The sequence below is a fragment of the Athene noctua genome, chromosome 5 (genome assembly GCF_965140245.1).
Source record: "Athene noctua chromosome 5, bAthNoc1.hap1.1, whole genome shotgun sequence".
NCBI classification, from domain to species: domain Eukaryota; kingdom Metazoa; phylum Chordata; class Aves; order Strigiformes; family Strigidae; genus Athene; species Athene noctua.
This window is the reverse complement of record NC_134041.1, coordinates 29,296,178-29,308,744: the sequence shown is the minus strand read 5'-3', so window position 1 is coordinate 29,308,744 and position 12,567 is coordinate 29,296,178. Positions and strand designations below refer to the sequence as shown.

General features: G+C 41.7%; 1 protein-coding gene across 7 annotated transcripts in view; it reads left to right on the top strand.

Annotated features, from left to right (window-relative positions):
* DNM3 (dynamin 3) overlaps positions 1-12,567 on the top strand; it is a 183,812-nt gene that overhangs the window by 162,605 nt on the left and 8,640 nt on the right. For all 7 annotated transcript variants that reach the window (XM_074906854.1, XM_074906852.1, XM_074906853.1 and 4 more), the window contains 2 exons: positions 824-1,050; positions 1,686-1,922. In XM_074906854.1, the coding sequence (XP_074762955.1) occupies positions 824-1,050; positions 1,686-1,922 (464 nt within the window). The remainder of the gene's footprint in view (positions 1-823; positions 1,051-1,685; positions 1,923-12,567) is intronic.

The following is a 12,567-nucleotide window of genomic DNA, read 5'->3' as shown; positions in this document are numbered from 1 at the left end:
ATCAATGTAGTAAATTAGATTACTCGGAGACTTCTCCCTTCAGTTTGAATGCATGTGGATGGGATATTTAGAATCTGACTAAACTGTTGGAGATCAAGGACACCATCTACAGTAGGGTAAATTGTTTCTAAGAAAATAATTGACAGAGATGTTATAAAGCCTGAAAATCCCCATTCCTGGGCAAATTTAATATCTGATGGTATTGCTAATGGCTGCCATTTAACTCTTAGCCATTTAGAATTGGACCAAAATGCCAGCTCACTCCTGGGAGTGGTTGGGAAGCCTGTTTGAAATGAACTGTAAACTTAGGTGTCACCTTAGAGATGTAGATCAGTGTCCAGTGTTTCAAAGACAGACCAAAAAAAGGCCACAGAGCATTGTGGAGTGACTGCACAAGACCATCTTATCATCACATGTGAATCGTTGTCTCAGCATGTGGCTTTGTAATTGTATTAAGCCCATCTATGTGCAGGCAGCTGCTAAAAGGTCCAGTCCACCCTTTTCCAGCTGCTCTACCCAGCTGCACATGCCAGCCTTTCCTTGGGCCACAGCTAGACCTCATGCTGCTGCAACATCAGCTCATCCGAGTTTGGCATTTTTTTAGTCCTTGATCTGATCTAATGAAAACTGCATGACCAGTAGAATTGGTGTAAGGTAGCAGGAGAAAGCAATTAAATTGAGATATGTCTGTCTCCTGGTTCCATGGATCTCACACCGTATTTATTCAGTGTTATATTTTCAATAGGATGGGGGTTTTTTGTTTATTTGTTTGGTGGCTTCTTGTTTGTTTGTTTGTTTGGTTTTTTTTTTGTTGATGAAATAGGTAAAAGAATTTATCAACGCAGAGCTCCTGGCTCACTTGTATTCTTCTGAGGACCAAAACACTCTAATGGAGGAGTCGGCTGAACAGGCACAGAGGCGAGATGAAATGCTCCGCATGTACCAAGCACTAAAGGAAGCCCTAGCAATCATTGGTGATATTAGCACTAGCACTGTCTCAACCCCTGCACCCCCTCCTGTAGATGACTCCTGGCTTCAGCAGGCCCGCAGGTAATGATCCTCAAATCTGTATGGCAATGAAATATAGGACAGGCAGACACTATCAGTGTCGGTAGCTCCCACCCTGCCTGTCTTTTTGGGCAGATACTCCTCCAGGTGTTTAATGACATTTGTGAGGGAAATCAAAACAACTTTCCACATATACATATTCTAAGGGTATATATGTGAACACCAGACTGGGATATTTGCCTTGTAGAATACCATCCAGTGGATTTATAGCTTGATGCTTCAGATAGCAGCTGCTTCTGTCACCTCAATTGTGCATTCACAAGGCCTCTTATAGCAAGCTGTTATAATAATTCAGCATCTCAGGCTCCATGTCCTAGAAAATCCACTTAACAGAATATTATTAGAACCATAATATTAAAATCCATTACACTTACCTCTTTGTGTGTATGTTTATTTCTAACTGTGGTAAGTCTGTGGGAAGGGAAGTGTGAGACTTAAATATATGTGAAGCTCTGACACTGACAGCAAAGGAAAATGCCAAGAAAAAACAATTGTCATAGGCATAAAAAAGGGTTTAATTTCTGTTTAAAAATAAAAAAAGCAATAATTAAAAAAAAAAAACCCCAACTCTTATGCCCAACCTTACTGAACTTCTTAAATCTCTGATATTTAACTAGATCACCTCCTCCAAGCCCCTCAACTCAGAGGAGGCCTACATTAAACAATCCCCCAACCAGACCTTTATCTGGCCGAGGACCTGCTCCTGCAATCCCATCTCCAGGCCCTCAGTCGGGGGCTCCTCCAGTCCCATTCCGCCCAGGACCACTGCCTCCGTTTCCAAGTGGTGGTGAAGCCCTTGGAGGACCTCCCCAGGTTCCCTCTCGGCCAACTCGGGCTCCTCCCAGCGTCCCAAGGTAAGATGTCTATTCTTCCTGGTGTTGGGGCATGATTCTCTCCCTCTAGCATAACAGACAGATTCTGCACTGTGTCAGAAAGTTGAGCACTATTGTTGAGTAAGTCTCGTAACAAAGCAAAATTGGGCATTCCTTGCAGAAAGTCAAAGGCGTTTTGAGGGGCCAGTTTTTAGCACAAATATGACTTTTTGAAAAGATAGGAAGTTTTTTCATGAAGAAAAAAATTCCAGTCAGTTTGAAAACACTATATTTTCTTACACTTAGAACCTCTGTTCTGGTTGTGTTGTACCCACATAGGGGTTCACAGAGAGAGAGGTCATCTACCCCTCCAATAGAAGAGGGGCAGGGATGCAACTTCTCACTTCTACCATTTGGAGTCCTCACCTGAGGAAGTAATGGCTCTTCTGGGAGAGAGCAAGAACAATCCTTGCAGAAGCAGTGGAACAAACTGATAGGAGTCTGATTTTTATTTCACAAGGCAAGTAATTTACAGCCACCTGAAAACAATTCATAGTTGTCTAACAGTGTAGGTCATATGGTACAAAACAATTAGTTAAGGAACATGATTTTCGTGACCACATTGTTTCCTTTCCTTCCCAGGGCCTTGCATTTATCAGTACTTTTTAAAGTAACTTTGCATATTTTATAATTTTGTGTGGCATTAACTGCTTTTTTATATGTTATATGAATAAAATGTCCTTAGTATTTATTTTCACAATGACATAATACACCTAATCACTCATACATGTATATATGAAAGTTTCTGATTCCAAGGGCTTCAGTAACTTCCTAAATTTTGACAGGCATGGGCAGATTAGGCAACATTGGAACAAAGAGGTTTCTCCATTTTTAATAAATTAACTGTTACATTAAAATTAGTCACAGTTAGCAAAAAAATGCTATTTAAATAGAAACAAAAAGAAAATGTGCACATTTTCAATTTTAGGAATGGTAGTTGAGAAGAGAATCTTTGGAAAAAAATTTTCTTTTAAATAGGTGAGATCTATTGTAGTTGACAGTAGCTTAAATTTGAGGCTGTTTCTAACATAATTACCTTTATAACATGAAGAATAAATAAATGAGGTATATCAAAGGAATTAAGTATTTTTATGTATTTGCTGTGAAATGACATCATTACATCAGTGCCCAACCCTGAAATACACTCTTTCATCTTAGTGGATGTCCCATAGCTTGCAGTAGGACCACTGGGGAGAAACCTAGAATTGCCTGTCTGGGTACTAAACTTTGCACTAAAAGGGAAGAAGTCCAAGCAGCATCCCCTTGCTGGGAGAGCCAGGAACTGAGCTGAAGGGCACTGGCCCCAGTGTTTAACCTGTGCCGTCAGAGGATAAATTATGTTCTAGATACAGCAATGAGGTCCTGCGTTTTGTCAGTTGTACTGCTGGAGAGAACCATAGCTCCCTGGCATCTCTCACCTTGCCTTGCAAATGAGCATGTCTCCTTTGTCCTTCCTGGCTGTGATTTTGCATGAACATTGCTTTCCTGAGGTGGCTTGCCAAGAGCATGTCTGATGATAATCTTTTTTATGCTAAAGTGATAGGTGGGATGGAGACCAGAAAGGAATTTTCTAGTGCGCTAAAGACACTCGGGTAAGCAGCCTGCGAACAACTCAATTCATGACTGCCACTGGTGGCATGCAAAGCAGTGGCTGATAAAGGAGGTCAGTGTTTTTAAAATGCCGTAGCTGGATATATAATTGAATGTATAACTGCCTGACATTTTTGTGGAAAAAATATCTGCAATATGCATCTTCTGGACTGGATCCTAGATGTCTTTTATAGAGCTATGAAAGCCTCAGACATAAAAAAAAAAAATCTCAGCTGCTTAAGAATGAAGGAAGGGTTTGCCATTGTGTTGAAACTTCAGGTTTCTCCTGCTGACTAAACTCTGAGAGAGGAAATCCCAGGGAAGGGGCTGCAGGGGAAATCACCTGAGGGGGACAGTGTGGCCGGCTCCTGGGCCTATTAAACGTTTCTTTTGAGCCCTGGAATTTCTGCTACGCTTGGTCTGGTTTTAATAACAGTCTTTGCAGGATCATAGGAAATTGACTCAGAAAATGGGTCTGAGATATTAAAAGGGAAAAAAAAAAATAGTTTTGAGGAAGAGCTCTTGTGGAAATTTGAGCTTTCTCTGTGACTTATTTCTGAACTGGGGCTCTGTTCTGACTGCTCTACCACCATTTTCTGCAATGATTCCTTGAAGTGTCAGGATCCCTCCTATCTAGGGAAATAGTTAGCTTCCTGAGAAGAAAGTTGTACTTTTTAAAGTCCTTCTAGCTTTCCAAAGGAGATTTTTGTTGCAGCCTCCGTCACTGTCAAATGGAGCTGAAAATCCTGATACTGCAGAAATACAACCTTTCTATTTTCTCCTGTTCTGCCGTAAGATAAAAAGACTGTTTCAGGGGTAAAACTTTGACTGTCCTTTTCCAATGAGCGGCTGAGCACACATTTGCTTTGGAGAATTGGCACCTTATAGTGAGGTACAAGCCTTGCCTTTAAAACAATCCTTTTTCTCCTCAACTTTATTAGCATTTAATAAAAGGAACTGTACAGAAATGGTGAGCTCTCAGCATTTTCTCACTGTTCCTTACTTACTGTACAGGGAAAGGAAAAGGGTTAGGGGGGCAGGAAATAATTTTCTTCCTTGCTTTGCTCTGATTCTAAAGCTGTTTTGGGTTATGTGCTCTGAATATTTCTGTAAGAAAACAGAAACTATTTGCATGATACATGCCTCTTTTAATTAATCCCACTTGAGGTGGGTGGATCTCTCCCAGCAAAGCCTGTGAGTAAAGGCCCCTGGCTTTAAGGGCTTGATGCCAAAGCATATATGATTTGTGAAATATTCCCCACTGCCAGAATTTAGATTATTCCCCCTCTCTCTTAAAAGGCTTATAGTAGTATTTTAAAAGAAAATGCAGCTGTGTACTTGCTTTGGTAAGATGGCTTTAAGCAGGCATTAGAAACCACTTTAGCTTACCATAATGTGTGTGTGCCTGCCTGTTTGGAAAGCCCGATCTTGACCAATTTTAGTTCTACTGTGGATGCTTTGATTTATGGCTTTTAAATGTCCTGAATGGGAATCTCAGCTTTGCCACAAGGAAAACAATTGGATTGGAAATGGTTTTCTCCTGGCAGCAGAGCACACGGAGTTAGTGAGGGTGGGAGGGTGCTCTCCTTTTCTCTCTGTGTCCTGGTCTGCAGTGCTACTGTGGATTCATGAAGGCTTTCCCAGTGAAGTACTGGAGATCGTTACTCACTTTGCCATTACAACATATGTGCCCCTGTGTGATGTGGACCGTGGGGCCAGGTTAAATGGGTCTTGAAGGGCTGGACACAGCTGCTCAAGCAGGCAAGAACTTAAATGCGCTCAAGCACATCTGTGTCACCCTCGGGCACACTGGTGCTCAGTCCCTGGGGGCTGAGGGTGGTCTTTACACGTGAGACAAAGCAGCAGGGAGAGAATTCATGTTATACTCTTCATGAACAGTCCCATAGTTTCCCTACCACCTCTTCCATCTGTCTCTGTACAATTTGCTTCAACCCACAGCCAGCCAGCATGGAAGAGGTGATGGCTGCTATGCAGCTACATTTTATTATGCCACTGAGGCTAATTACATCACCTGTTATGTTTGTAACTAATCTATGTTGTAAGCTATCATTATGTATTTCTGCCAACCCGACACAAAAAAGTACTTATACTTGACAGTAATTAGTTAGAAAATTCCAGACAAAGCCAGAAGCACTGCAGAAAGCATCATTGCCTGGCGCTTCCTGGTCCACAGGCTCTGTACTCAGCTCTTTGATTGTCAAATATCAACCATTAAGTAAGTTTTCTGTAATGGATTTTTACAGGTTAGAGTTCTTTGGAACGTTTTAATGTAATGTCTAATCCTGTGCATTGAATGCTGAGGGGATCCTTTGCAAAAATTGCACGTGAGCTTCTGATTAAAATCTGTCATAGTGCATAGGCTTATAAAGCTAGAATAGTTCTCCTGCCTTAGCCTGGGAGTCTTCTCTCTTCTGAAAGTTTGACTTTGCAGCCCTAAAAGCTTACTATATTTTTAATGGAATAGAAATAATAATCAAGTAGCCATTGCTTCAGACTCTAGGATGATTAAGTGCCCACCTCAAAACATTTGCATGCTGAGTTCAATGATCTCAATCCCAACACCCAGGTAGAGTAGCACAGCTCTGTCCAACAGTAACATCCATTTGTCCTCTCTGAGTCGATCTTCAGTGAAGGTTATATTCAAAAAGTATAATCAGCAATTAGGAGTGTTTCATGCAAGCAAAGACACAAGAGTGTTATTTGGAGGGATTTCAGAATCCTGATGAATTTAAGGGGGGAAAGGAAGCCAAAGAATAACTAACTTAGGTCTGCATGCATATACAGTTGGATGATGCAAAGCCAGCGTCCATCACAGGAGTGGATATTGCTCTTCCGTAGTCAGTATGTTTCCAACTCTGCCTGTCCAAGGACTGCAAAAATCACAAGACTTATGAGAATATCAGTTATTCTTTCTGTGATTTCTGCCGTGGGGGAAGACACCCCTGTGTAATTTGTTACCAGTCTAATTTACATTTTGTTGAAATGCACACCCAGTAATATGCTCTTTTTGCTGCTGGCTGCTTCAAGCAAGAGAGTCCATTTATTTTTCCTTATCTCCTAGAAAGGAGCTCTTTCACTTCCTCCACTGGCTCCTTTATCACTATTTTGTTTTCCCTTTTTTCTGCCCTCCCCTTGCTGTCCCTTTCTTGACCATCCTGTTTGCTTCCTCTTTCTCCCTTCACTTGGTTTCCTGCCCAGTACATTTGTTTCCCTTCTCCACATATTCCCTCCTTTCTTTCTTACTGTCTTATCTTGTTTTTTTTTCCAACTTATTCCTTCCCTGGCACCTTTGTAAATCTGCCTCCTGCTCCTAGCATTTCTCTTGTCTTTTAAAGTTTTACAGACAGTTTTCAAACCATAAAATGCAATATCTGGCAATCTTTCTTAACAGCAGCATGGTGTCAGTGGTTGAGACAACCATTAGAAACACTACTTAAGGTAGCCATACTACCACGTGCAAAGCCAGTTGAGGAATATTGGTCATCTTACCTGGGGTCATCTTGCAACTTCAGTCCTAACAGAAGAAATGAAAGAAGTAGCATTCTCAATGAGGGTAAATATTGGAGGGATTGGCCAGAAAGCAGGTCACAGCAAGTTTTAAAAACATGTAAAGTATCACAATACAACAACTCGTGGTTTTATTGTAGTTCTGCAATACTGATCTTACAAGAAATTTGAAACGGCATTTGCACAGAACTGATTCTTCAGCTGCCTGAACTGTAATAACCATGAGGGATAAAGGAGGGTTTCCACTTCTGCTCCAGGAGCTTTACTGATTGCTGCTGGTAACAGGATGGCTTTCTTCTAGACTAGCAATAGGATTTTGCTCACTGCCTTCCTTCATATACCTCTCCTCTAGGCAACTGTCCTGAAGATCAAGTAAAACAACATTCATAGGTAGGATGTCAGACATTGCAGCCTAGGTACTATACCTGCTGCCACTGAGTCTAATTCTTATCAGCATCTCCTTTCATCTAACCAGAAGCAAGCTCAGTGGTCTGCCATCTTCAATTGTCTAGGAATTTTCTGATGGGCAATACACTATAACAATTGAACAAATGTATCTGAAGAGTCACTTGTTCTATGTGGAATTTAGGTTTGATCTTATTTATTGTGTCTCAGGTAGTTTTGATCCTCTTTAGTATTGCTCCTGACCTATCAGCTCCTGCCTTATTCAACAAAAAATTATTTTTAAAACATAGTGAACTGGGAGACATAGATTAGGGACTGTTGCAAGTTACTTTCAAAGTTTAGCAAAAGATCAGGCTGGGAAATGGCTCTGCACTACTCTTAGTATAAACCAGTCCCATGTGATGGGGAAGGGTGAGTAAAAGTGATGAAAGATAAAGGAAGACAGAAAAAGAAGGAACCTGAAAAGAGTTGAAAGAAGTGATTCTGAAATAAAGATGACGATGTGAGTGCAGTCTTCAAACACAGTAGAAGCCTGCTTTGGGAGTGTCAGCTGGTGAACTGAATGAGTAAGTAATTTATTCTTTTAGGTATTTTCAGCAAAAGCTGCCTTTTTTTTTTCCTTCCCTAGCCTTTTCTCTCTCAAGATACTGTTAGTTGAAGGAAGTGGTTTTTATTTTTAGCATCTCTCAACTTGAAAAAGGAAAGTAGAGTCAAACAATAGGAAACACAGGAACCTGAAGATGTGTTTTGTTCCCAGTAATTATTTAATCTCATAGCAGAGTAGTTTAATGACAGTTGCCCTGAAGACTATGCAGAGTTAGAGCAAGGGTGTTTAGCAGGAAATTTCTTGCCTTTTCTGAAAGAGTGGGCAGAATTTGAGTGCATTTCTAGCCTTCCTTATGCTACAAAAGAAAACATGTGACAGTAAATAGAGAGAAAGCAGTGATGATTTGAACTTCCTGAACCTGCAGGCATCTTGAAAGGCTCTCCTTGAAACTCTCCTGTCCCCTGCAAGCTGTATTGGATCACTAGTGAATGAGGGCACACAATGGCTACATTAGGAACCGTGACACTGATAATCACATTAGTTGTCATCATGGACAAGGATAGGTGCAACTCCAGCTGGAGGTGACAACCAGGATGTTTGCTCCCTTTCTTGCACCAAGGTAACCGCAGAGGAAGGTCAAAGATGAGTCGGAAGGAAAAACAGAGCAGGCAGAAGTAGATGTGGTGTTCAAAGAACAGGGTACAGGATTCACACTGATGCTGAACAGTACAGCTAAACACAGACCAGTACACAAGATTCGAGCTACTATACAAAGAATAGATATTCCTCCTGCTGATTTTGTGGCCCTTCTGTTGTCATGTTCTGTGGACAGAGGAAGGTAGAGCAGCATTCATTCACTCAGCGCTCCTAATTCTCTCTTCTTCTATGGGAGTTTTGATCCTCTTGACCATCCTGACCTAAGGTTTCTGAAAGGTTGGGATAGTTGTCTACTAGTGTGTTGCATGCTTGCTTACTTGACATGTTGCCTGCTGAAGGGCAAACAAGAACACACAGTTTGTTAAGAATAATAGTCTTTCTTGGTTGCTCCATTGAATTAATTTTTTTGTTTATTCAAGCTGAGTTTTCCATATGACACATTAATTCCCTGAAATGACTAATTCAAAAATGCAGCACACACATAAACATACAAACATATTTGTATGTGTGTGTGATAGATGTTAATTTAAGATGGTCATATAGAAAATGTAGCTTGAGTTGAAAATAATAAATTAATCTAGTAGAGCATCATATTTTGGACCTCTCTGCCTCTGAAGGGAGTATCTGTATTAAGTCAGATCACACACAGTGGAACTTCGGTAACCCTAATGCTTTGCAACAGTGTTAGCATTTGAATTAATGGAGATGTGTATCACTGCAGTGTAGTGGTGGCTAGTGGAAGGACACATTCTTCCCATTCACTCTTTCTTTTTTGTTTCTTTCACTTAAATAGGTACCAGATAAAACAGCATAATCTAATAACTTTAACTTGCTTACACTTCACCAAAATTCTTCCACTGACAGGGTATTGTGCAGCTGGGTCATTTGAAATCATGAGGTTCAGCTGTATGTGTAGCTGTACAAGTATCTGGCAGTATAGTTGCAGCATGCCCTCTGTGCATTTGAAGAGCCTCATACATACGTGTCCAGCTGGAGAGCTGGTAGACATCCTCAAACACTGTGCTGTGCTCCTCAGTGCTTCTGTTCCTGACTTGCCCACTGATAGTAATCTTGTGGGCATGCTTACTAGAGACATTTCACGTTTGACAAAATGACATTTTTCAGTACAGAAACAAATCTGAGATATTTTCACTCTCTTGGACCCCATTATGTTGGGGTTAGGGACCATCTCAGACAGGCATTCCCCAACTACTTTTTCCTTGCATCACCACTGAGTGCTGTTTCTCATTTCTTCCATAATCATCTCTTCCTGATTTTTTTCTGTGATTCCCGCTTTAGTCCTCTTAATGCCATCACCCTTTTTCTGCTTTTCCTACTTTCTTACAACCTATGTCAATACGATCAAGTGCCTTTCCTCCTCTTGGTTTTCCCACTTCCAGTCAAGACCCTTTCTTCTGAGCTGATGTTCAGAAGACTCTGCAGTAGCCATGCTGCATCTGCTGTAGGCCAGAAAAAGTATGCATAGACTGTAGACTTAACTAATCAGGCCTACAAACCATGTCTTGCCTCTGTTCTTCAACCGTGATGGCTACAGTAGATTCACTTCTGGTTTGGATTTTCTTCCAAATCTAGAGGCTGACATAGGTCAAGAGGTACCATATAAAAGTTAGATAGGTTGATACAAGAACTGGGAAAAGTAGAGGGTAAGCTGTGTGGGTCTCTCAGAATCTTACTGCAACAGAGAAAACCATATCAAAAGAAAATCAGTCAGGGTATTAGAACTGTTCCAAGAAAAGCAAATTACTTAGTCTCTCTAAATAATCACCCAAATGAGAAATTATATTTATTCCTCACCTGAAGTAAGTCACTCTTTTATCCTCTTATTTATGTGTATGCCTCACATCCAGATTTGCATTGTCACCTAAAATAAAATTTGCCTGCAGTCAGATTTAAGGCCACCTAGAGATTTTGTCTGAATATTTTCTCATTAAATTCTGCAATGACAAGGTCACATATCAGGGTACCCCAAGAGGGCTGCATTCTAGGGGAACCAAGATTATGGAGAAGGGAGAGAATAATGTATTTTTGTTTACAATTTCAGATCTATAGGATGTATTGTAAAATCTAGTTATGTGCACGCCTTCTGCAAGTGTTCTCTGATGGTCACAAGCAAACAAGAATGTAAAATATAAGTGGAAATGAAAGCCTTTTATTTAGAATGTATGTTAACTGTGCTCTGAGAAGAGAAGCCATCTTCTTCAAGTGGGGCCTCCCATGATAATTACAGCCATGCTTTACTAAAAGCATATTTTGTGGACTCTGTGTGGGGAGTGATAGCACTTCTCAAAAGGCAAATGCTTGAAGAGCTCCCATATGTTTCTGATCGAATTTTAAGTCTAGACTTGCTTTAGTTAGTTTCTTTTGCTCTGCATTTGCCTAACTAATGCTTTTAGGACTTCTTTAAAACTGGAAAAATGGGGTGTGCTGCTTAGGTTAAAAATAAATGTAAAACTTTTCCTTTTAAAAAAAGTTTTTGCATGGGGGTAAGAGTTACCCTCTATTCAAAACCCCACTGAGCTGTTCAAAGGAGGAGTCTCTGCAGCAACATCAGGGAGTTATTAAATACATACTTAGTCCACAATTTTCATTGGTAAATTCTTTATATCTGCTTAATATGTGCTAGTTAGAAGAAGTTATTCTTTCTGCAGACTCGTTTACTCAACCCTGGGGACCTATGATCCCCTGCCCCTTTAGCACTAACTTTTACAAACACTGTTTCCTTTTTTTTTTTTAAAAAAAAAAAAAAAAAAAGACACACAAACGAAAAAAAAAAAAACCACAACAGACTGAGCAGCCCGTTAAAGGGGCCAGGCAGTGGAACTCAGCCCCAAAACTCAGAAACCCAGCTGAAATGTTGGAGACAGTAACCAAATTGGAATTACCGCATCAACGACATTTTTATAAGAAGGAGCTTTCTATGAACCGGGAGCCGCCTTTCGGGGCCTGGGAACAGCTCAGCACTGCAAACGCACCCCTGGGCTGCCGGAGTCTGTCCGATAACGGAGAGAAAACGCGGTCCACGCCGTCTCTACCGCTATCATCTGTTGGCCTCAGGCTAAACATTTAATTGGGCTTAGTCACATATTTAGTCACTGACATGGCAGCTAGTGGGGAGCCGGGACCTGGGGGAGGTTGTTTTTCTCTGGTTTTCCCTCGTTCCTGTCCACGGGCAGGCTGGAGCTCCCCCTGCTGCTCAGCTCTCCGGGTTACTGCCCGTTTGCTCGGCATTTCTCCACTTTGGGAGGGTCTGGCAACGCTCGTTTATGTAAGCGATGGTGCCGAAATCACGCTAGGTTTCCCCCAGCCCTGCGTTTGTCAGAGGTGCCCGGAACAGAGAGCAAGGTGGGACTACATTTGCAAGGAGCAGCGTGGTGCCGGCTGCTGGCTCTGTTGTCTCAGGATGGTGGTTTGGGTGCCCAGGTTCCCGCACCCTCCGTCCCGGGGGGTACTCCCACACCCAGCCACCGCTCAGGCCCTAGAGATGGGGAGAGAAAAGAGGCATGCAGGTTGGTCTCTTCTCCTGTCTTTGGTGTTGAGATTCATGTTGGGGGGGGGGAGGTTTGAGTCCTACTCCCAGTGTAAAAAGAGCCACATAATGACTTATCACCTCAACAGAGAAATCTAGTGACAGGCAACTTCTGGGCTTGTCTTTTCCTTCACTTTGACTTGAGTTTTGGCTCATGCCAATTAATACTGTGTGCCAGTGACTAACAAAGGTGAGGTCTCTTCCCAGAGCTGAACCCCTGTGCTGTGCTCTGCCCAGGCACTTGGGAGCACAGCCCCTCTTCTTGCATTACTGGCACAGGGACGGCCCAGGAGACTGTCAGCAGCAGGACTGGAGGTGAATGGTGCTTTTGCAGGCCTTTTCCCAAATATCTT